We start from the raw sequence: 19348 nt of genomic DNA, 5'->3' as shown, positions 1-19348 counted from the left end.
ATCTCCACTTCTGACTTTCTTACTAGTTATTTGGAGGTGAGAATTTTGAGAATTTTTCTGCCTGGGGTGGCTTCCAACTTGGATCTTCAAGTCTCATCCTCTTGGATTATTACAGACATGAGTCACTACCACTCCACTCATGCTTTCTTTTTGTAATTTAAAAAGTGCTCTATTAGTCACACAATCTCCTACAAAACAACAAAACTTGTATAAAGGATGACCAGGCCCTATTCCTCTAGTTTAGACTGAAGCCTCTGCTTTCTCCAGGATTCTGAACAGGCTGAGGGCTTTTCAGTTCTCTTCTAAAAACAAGTGAGAACAGATTTTACACCTACCTTATTCTTGGTATAGAGGTAAGGCACCACTTTCTGGAACACCTTTGGCACTTGTTCCATTGTGTCATTATTAACAACGTGAAGCATACAGACTGGCAGTGTAGAGTACACTTTGGGAAGCAAAATCATATCTTGAGGTACCAAGAATGTTTCTCTGCAATTATAAAAAGCATAAACCTTCTTTCATCATGAATCATACCATTTGAACTTAAATGCCATGGAATTATTTTCAAAGTTTAAAGTTCAAAATATGGACAGTCTGCATATTGCTTTCATTTAAACACCTGTAATCCTAGCTGCTCAGGAAGCTGAGATGAGAGGCTCATATTTAGAAGTCAGTCCAGAAAGAAAATTAACCAGAAAAATACTGGGCTAGCGGCATGGCTAAAGTGGTAAAATGCTAACCATAATCAAGCAAGCTGAGCTAGGCTGAATTCAAACCCAGGTATTGGGGCACACATGCTCACACACACACACACACACACACACACACACACACACACACAAAATTATTAATTTACTACTTTGATATATATAAATGAAAATTCCATCTTATAAGTAATTTGACTTTTAATGAACACAGAATTACTTAGATAGTAAAGGATTTTTCTATACTGAAAGCATATCAACTGTTGACAACATATTTATTAAAGGGTTTATAATTACTACACATTATGTGTGTGTATGTGTGTGTGTGTGAGAGAGAGACATACTGAGAAAGAATGTGTGTGTGTGTGTGTGTGTGTGTGTATGTGTGTGTGTTCTGGGGTTCAAGTCAGAGCCTAGGCATTGTCCATGAGCTTTTTTGCTGAAGACTAGCACTCTACCACTTGAGCCCCTTTCTGGTTCTTATTTTTGTAGGTAATTAGAAGTAAGAATCTAACAGGATTTCCTGCCTAGGCTAGCTTCAAACCCTGATCCTTAAATCTCTACCTCTGAAGTAGCTGGGAGTGCAGGCATAAACCACTATATCCTGGCTTACTGCACATGGATTAAAAATTTCTATAACATTTCATCCATTCCTACCAAGTATATAAGAATTATAAGATAGACACTCCAGCTAAGAGCTGATACTTTGACTACTGTTACACCTTTGCTACCATGAATAAAACTGCAGATAAATGTTGCATATCAGTTGAGGATAGCATCAACTTGCTGGTACACTAAGCTCACCTGAATACTATGAACCAATAATTTGGTGGTTGGTCTGGATAGGTTACTGTATAGTCAGCAAAAGTAAGTTTTGTTTCTTCATCTTGAAAGCATGGGTAAGATTCCATAGACTTGCATTTGCTTTTAAACATTAGTCTAGAAATGTAAACATAAATTAGCAATCTTATTACAAATATAAGGGAGACTCTCAATCACATGAGTAGTTAAGGCCACGGTCGACTGGGTTGAGTTCTCACTCAAAGTTGACCAGGGGAATCTGTGCTACATGGTACTGAGAAAAGGGAGCCCATTCCAGGTCAACTGTGAAAGATGTCTCCCCAGAGGGCCCGAAGTGATCTGAAATTCTAAATTAACCATGAATGTGATTCATGAACATGGAAATAATTGAAGTTCTTAGGTCAGGAAGCAGAACCAAAATTTCAAGCTACAGCAAAAGTCCTCCTTATTCATAGATTTATTGTACTAGGTTTTGACCAAATATGATTTAAAAATACTTAAACAGAAAACTAGTTTAGAAAAAATCAAGATCAGAAGATTAAATCTCTGTACACGAATCACCCACATCAGTCGATGCGGAGAACTTCCCAGTAAATCCCAAAGTATGCCAAAGTCAGTTGCAGTTAAATCATCTGTGAGCTACCAAGTGATTCCCTATTTTCAATTTTGCAGAAATCTGCCACCCAGAAAGCAAATGGTACCTAAATACCAAGGCAAATGTGAATGTGATTAAGCACAGTTTTAAAGTAAGCATTTTAGATTTGTTGACAGCTGCCATGTTGGTGATACGTTGAAAGGAACTAGAAGCACGCATCTTGGCGGTAGTACAAAGTAGGAGTCACCGAAAGATCCAGAACTGAGAAAGAGACTGGAACGGAGTCTAATGTGATGAATAGTTTTTTAAATGGATATGTTTAAATAAAAGGGCATGAACCAAAGAGAATTCTAGAGTTTTCCTTCTGCATAATTTCTGATGTATGAGACACTAGTGCATGCTTCTGATTAAAAAATAATAGGCCAAAGTTTCTCCTCCCCTAGAATGACGTAGCATACCCTGAACTTAATGGGAAGGAGAATGGGAGAGACCTTCTGGGCCTTATCCTTCTTATCCTGCCAAAACCTAGATAGAATGTTAGAAATATCAGAGGTCCCTGGTGCTTTCTACACAATCTCATTTGTTATCCGAGAAATGGGCCATTGTAGCATGGAAGATGGTTCCCCACCAATGGTGTAGAAGGAACTAGAAGAATTCTTTACCTTAGTAGAGAAATTGCATATTGTTCCAAATTCAGTTCTAATACAGTCCAAACTCTCTGAAGAGTTTCTGCAACACTGGTATTTTCCTTTGTGTCTAAAAGTAATAACATTGAATTGTAAGATTTCTCAGAGATAATAATGCCCACACTTTTCATTTTACAGATGAAGAATTTGAAACTCATAAGGTGGCTCCAAATACTTCAGCTTAGTAGAAGAAAAATCACGTTTAAAATATAGAACTTTAATCCTTTAGTGAAGAGTGCTGCTCAAAATATTTGTGCTGCTTCCTTTCATTTTTAATTAAAAAAATCGTAAGATGCTCTTTGATGTAATTTAAGATAATTATCACACAGTTTATCCTAAGGAGATCTGTCATACCAGAAATTCCTTACGGGTAAATTTTATCTCAGAAAGAGCAATCCAGCCATTTTTTCTAAAGAACACTAGCTAATGAGATTCTACTACGGCTCCCTCTATTTCATTATCCACAAATAGTTTAAAATTAGGCGATCTGGAAGGGAAAAAAATGCAGCCCATAGTGATCACCTGAAAGTTACCATACAGAAGCTTATCTCCTTACCTAAGTCTCTTCATAGCACTTACCATGCTGCTCTGAAATGAGCATCTTAACATATTTACTCATCTACTCTATACTTCACACAACCGGAACATAAAGACTCGCCAGGGCTCTGACTCTATGTTTAGAAACTGTAACAGTTCTTCATACATGAGATCTACTCAGTAAATATATGTTAAGGAAAAACTACTTTTCAATTATTACTTAATGACTGAATTTAGAAATCTATGCAATTTAATGATTAAATAATTACTTAAGTTATGAATTGCACATTATTAAATTGCTCAAAGTCTTCCATTTCTGAAAAGGGGAAGTAATTTCATTGTATGAATGTAATTTTTATCATACATACATTACTGTTAGTTTAAAAATGCTCATTTTTTCTAATATAAACACATAAATATACAATAAACATAATGTAAATATAAAAATATAAAATAAACGTAATATGAAAATAAACAAAATAAAAAGCAAACATGCTATCATAATTTTGGGGGTATTGCTTTTTGTGATATCAGCTCTCACACTGTGTGGTTCAATCTGATTCTGAAACTGAAATCCTCCTGAGACAATCCTTACCCTCCTGATTGTTGAAATTACAGGTATTTGTCACCATGCCAGATTTTATAGTATTTTCCTATCACAAACATACGTAACTAGGTTTTCTTACATTTGTATATGAACAGTATTATTCCTTAGATTCATGTTTTGATCATTGTCATTAAGTGTTTCAAGCAGAAAATTTTTTTTATGAGAAAACATTACAGTATACCAAAAGGATTCTATTGAAGGTAAGATGTTTCCTATCAAAATGTCGAGGAAAATCACAGAACAAAACAACTAAATATTACTTCTCTACCTGATGCTTCATTTTAAGATAATGAAGTTGACATTTCCACAAAAATTCATTTCGTATGCCCAAATGTATTTGATTTAATAAAATGTTAAGAACAACTTAAAGTGAATTTGTACTTTCTAAATATATCACCAAGGTTATCCATGGAGGTTTCTTTATTATTCACGCATTCATTCATTCATTCATTCATTCATTCACTCAGTGCTTCTTTAAAACAGTCACAAACCAAATATCCTCCCTGACTTAGTTGAAGTTGACAGATGTAGTTATTGCTAGGTGCTGAGGATGTACAGAGAAAACAATTATTTCCTTGTTTGAAACAAACTCCCAACAGATTGGGAAAATGAAGCTGATCTTTCCCTGGTCCATTCATTTATTCAGAAATCCTTTCAGGAAATATTTATGGTATATTTATGTACCAGTTCTGGACTAAGTTCTCTGAACAAAAATGTGAGTGTCTTAACTCAAGGAATTTTAGTCTTTACGGAATAAAATGACTTAGTTTAAGTCTAAAGTAAATTGAGTCCAAAACACATTTTATTTTGGTGGAGGGGTTACCATATGTGAGCAAATTCATTTGCAGACATACACGTTTATTTGAAAAATATTTGAAAAATTATACCTGGCACTCTGGCTTTCATTAGTAGCCTCACGTAGGTTCCTCTCCACATAGATTGAATTTTAACAGCTGCTGCTATTTCTTCAGGAGAATATTCTTTCTCTAGTATTGGAGCAGAATATTTAAGGTCCACCCATTCGGCTGGAAAGAGAGGAACATAAAAGTAAACCAATCCCTGGGCTAAAAGCTAGAGTTTGCCCTTTCCCCCAAGTTTCCATGCCTGGGCTACAGAAGCCCTTCAGCATGTAAAATGCCACACGTGGCATATATCATTATATTCATGCCCACTGTGTCCATCAGGACGTAGATGTTCTGGAGAAGTGAAACGTGAAATAGGGACAGTTCAGTGAACTGGTCATGGATCTTAGCAAATTGCCAATGGCAATGGCAGAAAGAGGAATAGTCTGTGAGAGGAGGAAGAAAAATGGGTCAAGTGGGTCAAAGGTTCTTCTCAGAATATCTCAAATTATACCATGGAAATCAGTGATTTGTATATATCTTCAGGTTGAAAACTGAATAGAATAGGGGCTTCCTGGGTTCTCTTTAGAATCCAATGTGTGTGTGTGTGTGTGTGTGTGTGTGTTGGGAATGAGGGGCATTGTAAAGCTGACCCTGAGAACTCCCGAGGCTCCTTGGGCAGGGTGGACTTCTGTTCCTATCCATGCAGATGCGTTCTGCCAACTGCTCCTTGAACTCAAATTCCTTATGTTATTTAATACTAAGTCAAGTAGTTGAAATTCATCCGTACCTAAAGACGCTTCATCTAAGGAAGAATCCAGTAACTCCATCTCCAAAACCAAAGCACGGAATGCAAATTTGAAGTTTACAGCAGGCTTTGATATGTGAACTTTCTTCATTAAACGCCATAAAGAAATGTGAAACACCTGAACAAGCCAAGATACATATATATCATTGTTACCAGGTGCTGGGATTACAAGCACTCCCCACTTTATCTTTTGAACCGAGAAAATTTACCCCAGCCAGAGAATCTGTAAGAAACCTCAGATATCTTAAAAATAAAGATATGAAAGTCATTTTTCAGATTTAGTCACAATCTAATAGTAAACTCTTTAAAGAACAACTCATTTACTAAAGGGGTAACATTATTACTTGATCATTTCTATTGAATACATTTTAATAACTATAATAATGGTTATATTCTCAATCAAAAATGTAGCCCCAAGCTAATTAAAAGGATACTTGAAAATACAAAACATACAAACCTTGGACTAAACCTAGTTAAGTGTTATATTATATCGATTAGGAGACAGCACCCATTGATGACACATTATTTAATTACTACAAAAATAGGAAAATGTATTTGTTAGAGTGGTTCTGTGATTTTCTTGTCACATTGGAGTTATAGTCTATGGATTGGAGGAATTTGTTCCTGGGGATAGAAGCAAAGGATGCTTCCACAAGGGAATGAATTATGTCTGGTTACTTTGGTTTCCTCTGGCAAGTGGAAAACTAAGGAATTAATCCAACAGGGGACAGGAAAGTCTACATCATAATTTTGAGTGACTAGAGTTCAGGTTACAAAATGGAGGCAGGGAGTTTTGGTTTTTTTCTTCTGGAATTAGCTGGAGCATTCCTTGGTACTTGCTTAGTAAGGTAAGTAATAGTAGAGAATATGGCCTGACAAAAGTAAGGCAACCATTAGGCAAGCACCCAGAAGTACGTCTTAGAGACTGAATACCAATTATGACCACCAGTAACTTCTGAGGACTGTAGCTACCTTGTCATATAGTAAGATATGCATAACGTTTGAAGACTGTGACCAGCTAATAAAACCTTGGAAATGGATGACAATTTTATTAATGGTGAGGGCATTGTCAACCTAGTTGTAGAGGCAGATGACAGACAGTGTTCTTTGCATGTTAGTTGGGCCTTGGGAAAATAGTTCTTTAATTTAGTCCCAAGCCCCATTTGCCAGATAAAATAACTGACACATTGAGGACAAACAAAAATTAATTCAAAATAAGAAGTCCCCATCCTCTTTGTAGACCTTTTTTTTTTTTTTTTTTTGCTAGAAGAAACTTAGAAATTTAAGTTCTTTTCTTTCTCTGGCTCGGAAATACATGTAATTTCTTTTAAAAGATAAATATGCTTCTCGTCAGCTTTACAATCCAGGAACATCACAGTTAAAGACCTGGTGACCATCTTTTTGAATGCTGTCATCAAAGGTTAATTAGCATAGATAGCCACCCCAACTGAGGATGAGCTGCATGTGGTAAAGAGTGCTGTGGGGTTTTCTTACTTGTGGGCTACTTATTATTTATTTGGAGAATATGTATGTAGTTGATTGTATCACTGTTAATATATGAATAGGTGAGATTTTTTCTGATATTACAATTCATTAGCTGATGGCAAGTGCTTATACAAATAGAAAAACGATTTTTCTCTTTTCCCTTTGCAAAGAGATCTTCTAGCTTAAAAAGTTTTATTTACAATTCTCTCTATGGTACCAGGCATTACCAACTTAAATGTGAATAATGGATGAATTTGTAGTGCAAAGACATTTTTACTATAAGCACATGCTAAATACCATACACATGGGCAATTTACATGGCACTACAATTTAATTCATGTACTTTTTTTTTCCAGTTCTGGGGCTTGAATTCAGAGCCTGGGCACTGTCCCTGAGCTTCTTTTGCTCAGGTTAGCGCTCTACCACTTGAGCCACAGCGCCACTTCTGGCCTTTTCTGTTTATATGACTAAGGCTTCCTGCATGCTAGGCAAGCACTCTACCACGAAGCCACATGCCCATCCCTAATTCATGTACTTTTATTTATTATATTACGCTGTCCTTCACTCAACAGCAAAGTTCCAAGGCATTTTCAGTTGTACAACTGCATGCTACTGGTGGGTGGAAAACAGAGAATACAGACCTATGAAATATTCTGCAGTGTCCAGGCCAGCCCTGTAACAAAAATGATCTGGCCACACACAACTAATAATTTGAAGGCTAAGAAACTGAATGTATGTGCACCTGGTTGCTGGGCAACTGGAGTGGACAGGCCCATGCATGCTATGAGTCTCCCTCTTCGGGGGACAACAAGGAAATATCCTTGCTCCACTCCACACGGGCTGTCTGTGAAGCCAGATACTACTCAGCCTGGCAGAGAGGCTTGCAGTGTAAGTGTGAGGAAGATTATGCACCACAGGTCAGTTATCTATTCATAGGAAAAAGGCTGGTGGATACATGTAGATTCTGCTCATCCTCTGTGGAAACATCCTATACTGTTTATCAAATCCTCTAGATTATGTAGCCCAATGTGAGAATTATCACACTCTTGAACTACCTTCTTCCTCTTCCTCATTTCGTTCTTTTCACTCCCTCATTTTACTTCCTGAAATCACTCCTCAAATTGTTTCTAATTTGTCAGGCCCAGATTTTTTTTTTCTTCCAGTCCTGGTTACTTGAAGACCAGGCCTAAGCACTGTCCCTGAGCTTTTGTGCTCAAGGCTAGCATTCTGCCACTTGAACCATAGCTCTAATTCCATCTTTTTGGTGGTTAATTGGAGACAGAAATATCACACTTTCCTGCCCATGCTGGCTTTGAACCATGGTCTTCAGATCTCAGCCTTCTGCATAGCTAGGATTTCATGCGTGAGCCATTGGCACCCAGCATCAGGAAGATTTTAAAGATCATTTAAAATAAGATCTATTATTCCAAACAGGAAGATTCCAGTTTGTACCCAGTATCTCACCCGGAAGTGTTGGACAGTGAGTTCTTTGTTGTGGAGAGGGACTGGGTAGAGAGCTGTGTGCAAATCCTTCATTGCAGCAGAAAACCTGTTCTTGTCTTTGAAATTAACAATCACATTTCCTACAGCTTTTAGAATTGTGATAGATTGCTCTGTAAATCGGTAGCTCTCCTGTGAAGACAAGACACACTTAATGTCCATCCTCATGCTTATTTAAGTGTAATTAGACTGACAAACATAAAATTTCTGGGAGAAGCAAAAAAAAAAACAAATCTGCTACATGAAAGACTCAAGAGTTATTTATGGACAACTTAGATGATCAAGGCACTTAGACACTATGCCACAATCTCAAAGACATAAAATGAAGAATGAAATGCTCAACAGGGGAATGTATGATTGGGAATATGTAAGAAGACCACCTACCTTAGGTGGGGAGGGATCAGGAAACCTGCACAGTATTAATTAATACCCAGATATAGTTTTGAAGGGTGTCTAGGTGTTAAGTCTCAGAAACTCTGTGTGGGATTTGAGATCCAAGAACCAGGTCATTTGCATGGAGACAGAGTCATAACTATCAAAATGATGAGAGGGTGGGTTAGCTTGGGATGTCGGCTCCTGCCTGCTGACCCTCTTGGAAATAGTGAGAGCCACAAGAATGCAGAGATGTCAGGAGGTAACCAATTCTTAGAAACCTGAGAAGAGCCTGATGGGTCTGAAGGGTTTGGTTGGTGTGTGGAGTCTGTGGGCCAGCAGGTGCTAGAGACTGCAGACTTTCAAGTGTTTGTGAAGCCTTGTCCTTTCCTGCTCCTCTAGGGTCATCATGGAAGGGCAGGCATGATGCTTTGGTTGCTGGCAGAAATCGTGAGGTATGGCAAGTGCGCCCAATGCAGGAGACGCCCTGTTGAGTGAGATAAAAGATGGGGCCCACGCAGGTGACTTGTCACCTTAGGGCACATACCTCTCCATTACCTGTTCTCAATCCCCACGATCCAGAAGGCCCCACCTCAGCAGTGTTTATTGTTTAAATGGAACTCTGGCCAGCAAAGATGTGTGGCCAGGTGGCAGCACTGGGAAAAACCAGTTATGGCTCTGGGAAGTCAGATCTCTGTTTTTATAACTGTGCTTCCTCTTTTGCTTTTTCAGTTTGCTATTCAAAGAGCAATAGAGATTGGGTTTGAGTCCTAATGGCCTTCACAAGATTGAGAAAGGGTATCTCTTGGGACTTTGGAGTACATGTTAAGTAGGTGATCATTAGGTTGTTAAGTTTCTGACAGGACAACAGGCTGGATAACGGGTGTGCAGCATTTTTGAAGGATAAGAATTTAAGATAAGTGGGATAAATTTGGTGAAGGAACCAAGAGACACTTGCTTGGACTTGAATTTGCTGCTCTCCCTCCTGTGCCTATGGAGTAGAATGAAAAGGGCACACTGAGAGGTGATGGCAGGACAAGCAGAGGAGAGAACCCTAGGGAATCTTGTGAAGCAACTGTGGAGAGAGACAAGATGGCGGGAGAGAGGCAAGACAGCAAGAGTGAGGCATGTCTGCCGTACTGTGAGAAGACAGGAGAGCTACGGGGAAGGAAGCTGGTCTTGGGGCATCTTGTTGCTAAGAGATTTGCCGGCTGGCTGAGAGAATTCCATCAATGCTATTTGTTTGTGTGCTTGATTTGTCTTGGCTTTTGCTGAAGAATATCAGGAATTTTGTACAGGAAAGGCCATATTCTAATCTCTTGTCAAATAAACAAAGGCAGAAAGAAGCTATGTAAAGTCAACACAAGACTTCACAGAGATGCTGTCCCCATGTATCTTGACAGAACAGAGGAAAAGGAGAAATAAAGGAGAGAGAGAAAGGATAAGAGGATAAAGGGAGCGATTAAATAGTCTATGAATCCACACATGTCAACTCCCAATTTCTCAGGGTAAAGGTAGGAAGGGAAGCAGAGGGAGGGAGAGACCAAAACTTTAAAGTGCCTTTAAAAGAACTGGGAATACCAAAATCGAGAGACAAAGGATAAAAAGACAAATGACTCCAAAAGCAATACTTACAAAACCATTTGGAGTAAACCAACCAAACAACTCATGGGGGGAAGAGGGAAGGTGGATGGGGAGGGGGGAAATGAGGGAGGAGGTAACAAATTGTACAAGAAATGTACCCACTGCCTTACATATGAAACTGTAACCCCTCTGTACATCACTTTGACAATAAATAATTATGAATTTTAAAACCAAACTTTTCCTGACTTGTGAAAAATAAATAAATAAAAGAACTGGGAGGATTCTTTAGCCCCCAAGAACCAATGGAGCCTATGGGATTTACCTGAGACATGAACAGATACTAAAGAGTACTCAACAGAGTAGAGGTGAAGACAGATGTTGAAGAAAATATTATTGGTACTCCTACATAATTTAAACTGTTTATTATACAAACTGTACATAGGTAGATCTTAAAAAAAAAAACTATGCCAATTTTTAAGGTTAAAACAAAAAGTAAGCAAAGGCTGGGAATGTGGCTTAGCGGTAGAGTGCTTGCCTAGCATGCACACAGCCCTGGGTTCGATTCCTCAGCACCACATATACAGAAAAAGCCAGAAGTGGGCTATGACTCAAGTGGCAGAGTGCTAGCCTTGAGCAAAAAGAAGCCGGGGACGGTGCTCAGGCCCTGAGTTCAAGGCCCAGGACTGGCCAAAAAAAAAAAAGTAATCAAGGTTAACAAAATATGTCAGATAAATGTAAAACTTTTGAAAGGAATGCCCCACCCAACACACATATACTCGAAGTCTATTTACCGGCTCAAAGTTGGGGAGCACAACATCTTCATCCCCAATGACGAACGTCACCATGCTGCAGACCTGGATGGAGTGTCCCACCGGGGAGTAGGCGGTGAAGAGGAGCATGTGTCTCCTGAGGAAGAAGGACACCTTCTGAGGACCGTGAGGGAGACGGGTGCCTGTGGCTCACGCCTGTAACCCAAACTACTCAGGAAGCTGAGATCTGAGGATGGTGGTTCAAAGCCAATCCAGGCAGGAAAGTCCATGAGACTCTTAGCTCCAATTAACCACCAGAAAACCAGAAGTGGCACTATGACTCAAGTGGCGGAGCACTATCCCTGAGCTCCCCATGACCAACAAAATGTTAGTAAAGATCTGGATAGCTGTTCACACAGATGGGAGAAAGGCCTTTGGAGCTTTGCTCCAGAAGAGCCACCCAGGAATATGGAATGTATATTCACTGATTGCATAGGATAAAATTAAGTTAGATCACATGACAAACCCACGCACAGGAGATGCCTCCCACACACTACATTGGCATGGGGAAGGACTAGCCCTGATTTCTTTTTTCCCTAACAGCCCCGACAAATGATAGGATAGGGTTTAATACATTTCATAGTCTTTTTTCCTTAAATTAGCAAATGTGTGATTTCTTGCACACTAGTTGTTTCTCTCCTGCCAGGTAGATGTATCATGAAGAACAGGGGCACTCACTTCCGCTCCATGATTGTGCCTTTACAACATTTTCAAAATGCAGGCTGATGGATGAGGACCTCTAAGGTGGAATGTGAGCCTAAGAAAACTCTTTCTTTATTCACTGACCCTGGCCCCCAATGGCTGAGTACTCAGGCAAGAAAATGAGTTCAGAAGAGTGGCTCCATGCCGGAGTGCTTAGGACAGATGGGAAGGTGGTGAAGAAATGCTGAGTGGCAAGCCTGCACCACTATTTCATTGCTTAGGATTTGCTCTTTGTCTAAGAATCTTAGTTGTTTAATGATCACACAGAATGAATATGATTGACCTTAGAGGAAACAAAATCCAGCGCAAATATTTATTTTATCTAAAATATGAGGGATTCTTTGGAATTTTACTGACCAAAATAAAAATTAAATTTCTATTATATGCAATTGATTTCGGCTGGCTTTATCTATTTTATTTCTCCTGATGGAACAGGTCTGGCATCTGATAGATAAGATCTCTATCACTTGGGCTATCCCACCAGACCCTTTGATTTTATTTTGTTATGGAGATAGGACCTCACTGCCTTTTCCCAGGCTTGCCTTGAACTCGGGATCCTCCTGCCTCTGCCTTATAGGATTGTGGGTGTGTGCCACTCTTCCTGACTCACTAGTTTTATCTTACTAAAAGATCCTAACAACAAGAACAACAACAACAGGCCACAAGAGAAATGTTGCGGTTCCCTAACCTATGTTTAAGTGAAATCAAGGTTCTTGCTAAGATTATAATACAATTTATAAGTAAACAAAAGGATACCTTCATTAACTGATTTCAGAAAGTGCTGGGCCAAATGCGTTTAAGCAGTGTTCTTTGGCAAATACATTCCTAGAATCACTAACAATAATAAATCTCCCAGAAGGCCATCCATTGTGTTTAGCAATTTATTCATTCATAAGTTATTTCTCTCAAGAATCTGAATGGTAGGTATGCACCTTGTGAAGGGCCTCAGGAAACAATATCCCATAGTCTACGCCTCTGTCCTGCCTCTTTCTTAGGGCACGGTTTAAAAGGAATAAAAAAGATCTGAGCATGAGAGAAAACAAGGGCATCATACCCAACAGGTAGGCGCACCATCGTAGCCTTGGTAGCATACGTGTGGATCTTCAGTACAAGATTGCGAGGTTTCAGAGACTTCCAGGAAATTGCTTCACCTATGAGGAGTCCGGGCTCCACAGGAGGGCTGTCTTTTGTTAACGCTTCAGGAAAAATGAAAATAGATTGACATTTAGTTCTGAAAGAAGAGCTGGCCTTCACTTTGTATCACTGTCTATTCTGTAACATGAATAGCAATAGAACTATAATAATTGTAACAATAATCAAGTGTTAGAGATAGTCAAAAATGTTCATAAAACATGAGAAACCATTAAGGAAATAATTATTTGAGATAATTATTTGAGATTCGCTTGGAACGCTAATCTGCCTCTCTGCTATAGTCACCTGCCCATAGACATTCTCTCTGCTAAAGCACTTGAGAAGGAGGAAATGGAAAAACAGCATAGATAGGTATAGTTTATTATAGCTTGCCTTCACTTTTCTTCTCATTAGTAGTAATTGCAATTAGTTACAATATGTTTCTAGATACAACTTTTTTCTGGAAGAGAATATATAATACCCAGAATTATATAAATTTCTCTGAGATAGTATCACAGAACATAAAACCATCCCCTTGTTTATGGGGAAGTGGAATGGGAACTGGCTGTGTATAGAAGGGAGTGGTGTCTTTTTATAACAACTCATTCTCACCACATCAGACCAAGCTTTACTGTTTCCAAGAGCAGCATGCCCTATGACCAAGTCACTGTCCACTAGGCCCAAACTGTTCAATGTCCTTCTACCTCAGCATCACCACCCTGGGACCAACCCCCCAGCAGATGAACCTTTCTGGGGATGAAAGGAAACACCTCCAAGCCTTAGCAGAGGTCAAAAAGAGAAGGAAGAATGTATTACTGGAATGTTCAGATCAAAGCACGTTTTTCAAGTGTCCATCTTTTTCAAGAGATTTTGGAAGAATCCTGGGTAGGCTTGTCGCTCTATGGAAAGGGAGGATGTTTCCTCATCCGTGGCCTAAAACCCTCAGTACTGCACGTTTCCTAGCCTGGGTGCAAGGCGGGTGTTTTGACAGCCATAGTCTTTGGTGGGGAGTGGTTCTCACCTCCAGGTTCTCCCCAGCGTACCAATGCAGAAAAGCAAACCAGTAGTTCAATAGGTTTCAGACTGTCCACAAATAGATAGTAGGGCACACGCTCTTCTGAGAACTGCAAGAAATCAGGTCAATCATTGTACATATTACTACCTCATGAACACTGTTAGTTTCTACTATTAATGATAGTAGCCGTGTTAAGACACACATTCTGGACGCCATGGCATGTACTTTACAGGTTTGAAAATTAGGAAATCATCCTGGTAAACAGGTGACAATCATCTACAGGAGGGGAGCTGGAAGCCTCTGTGAAGAGGGCCATCAGCTTGGAGGCAATGTTCTCTGAACATTGTCCAGAAAATGAGGAAGTGAGGAGAAGATGACGAGACCCAGGCTGGGCCAGGGCTAAGGATGGGCTTCTGACCAGCAAGGTGGCACAAAGTGAGGAAGGCAGACAATGAGAATGCCTGCCAGGGCCCTGTTTAGACATTTTTACAGGTAGAGTGAGAGTAAAAAATAGTAAAGCTCTTTTTCCTTTTCACAAGATCTTCAGAAATATACTCCTGGCTTCTTGGTGCAGCCGAATAGATTTTTGTTTTAGAGATGTGGTAAAGTACCGAGCAGTAGCTGGCCTTTCTTGGAAACACAGTCACGGAAGATTTATATGATTTTGATTTCAATTTACCCCATCCCATATGATTCCCATACATCCTAATTATCCTATGCATCCTAATTATCCTATGCACAGAGGTGGTCGGTGATGTGCCAAAGGATGCTGAGAATGTAAGTAGCAAACCTGAGATTCAAAAGTAGTTATGTCTGCTGGGTTGCCAGTATCTCACACCTGTAATTCTAGCTACTCATGAGGCTATGATAGGAGATCACAGTTCAAAGCCAGCCCAGGCAGGAAAGTTTGTGAGACTCTTAGCTATAATATACCAGCAAAAATCCAGAAGGAAAGTTGTGGCTCAAATGGCAGAGTACCAGCCTTGAGCAGAAAAGCTAAAAGACAATGCCCAGGCTCTGAGTTCAAGCTTTAGTACTGGCACAGAAACAAACAAATTAAAAAGGAGTTATATCTATCTGCCTATCACTAAGGTTGGTATTTTTGACTGTTGCTTTATGATTGCCTCTCAGATTCACAGTGCTTCCACATAATTTTGACTGAGGGTATATTGTAATCATATTCAATGAATCTGTCACTATACTACAAAAGATTTCCATAGACCATTACTTTACCGCAGTATTTAAATAACCAGTTAATATAGAAAAGATAAATCTCAGTGCTGTGAAAAGAGAAACCTTGTTATTCAGTTAAGTATAAAAAAGATTTTTTTATACCCAGAATGGCCTGATGTGATCCTCTGAATTGTGATTTTTTAAAAAAAAAACTGGGAAGACAGGCACACACTAATGCACCCAGCCTTTAGTTGAGGTGTAGTCTTGCAAAATTTTATGCTCAGATTGATTGACTTCAACTCCTGATTTGATCTCTGCCTTCCAAGCAGCTAGGATTATGGGCTTAAGGTTTGTTTTATTGAGCTCCTACCTTAGGCCACAAATGCCCCTATAATAGCAAAGGGAGACACATGGTCAGGAAGATGCAGTGCGGGGAGGGAGAGTGTAGGAGAGGAGGCCAATTGTGAATAGAGCAGATGGTGGGTAAGGTGCCGCTGTGGATCTCAGGCACAATGATCACAGAAGAAGGCCTCACAGAGTCAAGGACGCTGGACTACCCTGAAGCACTCACTTCCAGGCATTATCTGGATGGAGGCAATGTAGAGGGAGGAAGAGAAATTCTAGACAGAAAGGCAAAGTGGGGGAAAACACTTAAAAAGACTGGGCACAGTCATGAGAATATACTTAAGCTTAGGGAACTGCATCATCAATAAAAACGAATCAAAACCAGATAGAGTGATTTAATTTGTGTAGTAGTCAATGTTTTCCTGCATAAATTTGCATAAAAATGCAGCTCAGGATTTAAATATTACCAGATAGGCAGATGGACCACACTCCAAGCGGACCTTTCCAAGTTGTCTGGGTATAGGCTTATTGAGAGGCTAACACTTAATGTTTTAAATATAGTTATGGCATAGATTTAGAAATGTCTGAGAAATATGATGGTATTTTGCACTAAAGTGAGTGCACTGAAAACTTAATTATAAGAGAAAGGTCATAATCTACTTACCTTAAATTCTGACTTTTGATAGTTTAGGCTATAAGAACTTGGCTTGTGGAAAATGTATATATTCCTGAAAAATATTTAAAGTAGGTTATTGCTATCCTATGCAAAAACTAATACTACAACTTGAGTTTCTTAGAATCAAATAGTTATTTGAAAGTGTGTTGTTAGTTGTTTTAAAGGAACAAAATGATCATAGTGAAAGTATTATCTTTGTCTTAAAGTCTTTGAAGTGAGGCTGAAATTTGGCTAGAGCCATCTTTTTCTTTTTTCAGAAACTTATTTGTTATTGTGTTAACATTCAACTGAGAGACGCTTTACAGTTTCAAATCTCATCTAAGACAGTCAGCTAATTATGCAAAGGATAGCTTAGTATTCATTTCGTTAAGGAGCTCAGAATTTTTTCAGCACAATATAATCAAATGAATCCCACTGAAATACTTACTGAAAGCAGACACAGAAGTCTTCAAAATCTAACCATATTTCCTTAGAAATACCATTGTTTATTGCTATCATTTCTTCCTGTGATTTTTCCTGTGTTGGCGTTGTCTGGCTGACCAAGTCTTTTTCTAAAAGATGGTGTGAACCATCAGCTGGATGGGAATCAATGAGCAGGGGATCCGCTTGCTCATCTGTACATGTGGAGGACAAACATAGCTGTTAAGTAATAACTTCTTAAAACAGGGGAAATTAATGAGAGGAGTTCAAATACCAAGGCCTCCCTAGCTATTCAGAAGGCTGAGCTCTGAGTTGTGGTTAAGAGCCAACATGGGCAGACAAATCCACAAGACTCCAATTACCCAGAAAAACATAGGAAGTGGAAGTGTGGCTATGGTGGTATAGTGCTAGTGGTGAGCAAAAAAGCTACGAAGAGCTCAAGAGCCTGAGTTCAGGAACTAGTGTGGGTGTTCACACATACGAGCCATGTGTGCATGTGTGTGTACACACACACACAAAGCCAGGGCAATTTACAGAAAAACATTTACTGAGACAGTCACTTATATACAGTCTTCAAGTTTGGAGCAAAGCAATCTCTGTACTAAGGAGACTTTAATCACAGCTTTTATACATATTAGAGTGCTCAGGAATTTTCAAATCCCTTTCAACAAAATTTTAAGCACATTGCTTAGAAACTGTGAAGTTGCATCAGATATCAATTAACTTAGGTACTTATAATCTGCTCCAGACAGACAGATGGCGGTCCAGATGGCTGGACAACAGAAGGGGAAGTGAAAACTCTGGACACATCTAGTCCAATTGCTTTAGTAAGACATGTACTGATTGCTTTTAGTGGGTGCTTCTGTAGTCTTATTTGATATTTATCAAGCACTGTTGTAAAAGTCTTATAGTGTTCTTGAACCCAAATTTTGAATACATAACATTTTGTTGGGTTTGAGCCTTGGTTAGGTTTTTATTTGCCAACTGAGGAATCTGCAATGGTTTTGGTGTTTTGATCACATTGAGATGCATGAACTTGACAGATGTGAGGGCGTGCCACTGCAAACCCAGAACTCATGAGGCTGAGGCAAGAAGATCCACGGTTTGAGGCCAGCCTTATTCCCAACTTAAAAATAAAGAGTGTTATTTTTACTTTTAGTTTAAATTTTATGTGTGAAATTTTCTCATTTTCTAACCCAGAAACTTGATGAACTTAAGAGAGACTGTTGAGTGATCAGAGAAGAACTTCTGAAAGTTGTCTAGAAGTAGAGATACCAGTGTACCATAATGTCCACAGAGTTTGGAGAAGGATAGGAGAAGATCCTAAATTTACCTTTTACAGGCGCACCTTGTTGTGTGATAGTACCCTGTAAAGTGAAATGAAAGGAATACATTGAGAACAAAACATTTGAAATTCAACAACCCAGTCCAGCTAACTCAACAACCAGTTTTTAAGAGATTTATAAACATTGAGCAGATTTCTTGAAAAAAAAATCTTACTTAAGAAGCCAGTAACAGAGAGAAATTATTTTCAATCTTGAAATTTCAAAGTTCTGACTTTCAGTAATTAGCTGAGGGTTTATATCTATGATATTAATATACAGAATACATGAATTGATTAAATGATGAAATCCCATGATTAAAACAGTAATATTCCTAAGTAGAGAAAAATTCCAGGAAATACAGAGAAATTGGGATTAAGATTGTTAATTAAGGTACAGAAACATGAAAGGTTTGTGAAAAATTTTAATGGGAAATTTATGTTGAATTGATGTGTAAGCTCTCTTTTCTCTGGAGCACAATTAAAATAGATGTACAAGATTAAATGGTACAAGCTCATCTGGATTCATTTTGGGTAATGTCAGCAATATTTGGGATGAGGTATGGTGGCTCTATAGAGGAGGGTTAAGAACACTAAGTGGTAGTTTGGAGCAAGCCTGTCCCAGGCTCTTGTCCTAACCTAGTGTCTAGTAGGGTCCACAGTTGGATTTCAAAAGTATATATTACCATCGATGGTTAAAACAAATGCATCTCTAACTAGAATTCAGTATTTTCTTCAGTTATTAGTTTATCATTGTAGACAAATATAGACATTGGTAGTGCTGGGCTTGAAGCTTGCTGGGCAGGTCTCTACCGCTTGGCCTCCTTCTTTGCAATGGTTATTTTAGAGGCATGGTCTTGTTTTAGGCCTGGGCTGGGTTGAGCTGTGCCTCCCCGAGTCATTGGGATGACAGGAACAGCCCACTGCACCCAGGCCTTGTAGCTGAGATGACAGGTGAACATCACCCTGGCCAGCCAGTTGCTGGGATACAGACTCATGTCCTCCGATTTCTGCATGTCAAGGAATTGGGGTTACAGGCTTGAGCCACTGGGCTCGAGTCCTATAGTGTTACTAACACTCTATCCACAAACAAAATGGCAATGTTTGGTGTTATTCTGAAGTTGTTGCAAGTATCAAAAGATCCTGTATACTGCTTACTACTTTGAAAGTATGGCTATTCTGAGTTATTTTTCATGTGGTCGCAAGGTCCTGTTTCTGCATATTCCACCAGTCAA

At 39.1% G+C, this 19348-nt stretch overlaps 1 protein-coding gene across 1 annotated transcript in view; it reads right to left on the bottom strand.

The window, feature by feature from the left end:
* The window catches only part of Adgb (androglobin), a 94514-nt gene that overhangs the window by 32742 nt on the left and 42424 nt on the right, over positions 1-19348 (bottom strand). Inside the window, exons 14-25 of the mRNA XM_048354251.1 lie at positions 18126-18159; positions 16800-16986; positions 16361-16424; positions 14185-14287; positions 13087-13228; positions 11313-11427; positions 8530-8697; positions 5563-5698; positions 4818-4955; positions 2763-2856; positions 1509-1643; positions 336-489 (exon numbers count right to left, since the gene is read on the bottom strand). Coding sequence (XP_048210208.1) covers positions 336-489; positions 1509-1643; positions 2763-2856; positions 4818-4955; positions 5563-5698; positions 8530-8697; positions 11313-11427; positions 13087-13228; positions 14185-14287; positions 16361-16424; positions 16800-16986; positions 18126-18159 — 1470 coding nt within the window. The remainder of the gene's footprint in view (positions 1-335; positions 490-1508; positions 1644-2762; positions 2857-4817; positions 4956-5562; positions 5699-8529; positions 8698-11312; positions 11428-13086; positions 13229-14184; positions 14288-16360; positions 16425-16799; positions 16987-18125; positions 18160-19348) is intronic.

The sequence above is a fragment of the Perognathus longimembris genome, chromosome 9 (genome assembly GCF_023159225.1).
Source record: "Perognathus longimembris pacificus isolate PPM17 chromosome 9, ASM2315922v1, whole genome shotgun sequence".
NCBI lineage: Eukaryota > Metazoa > Chordata > Mammalia > Rodentia > Heteromyidae > Perognathus > Perognathus longimembris.
The sequence above is the reverse complement of the archived record's forward strand: the minus strand, read 5'-3'. Positions and strand labels throughout refer to the sequence as shown.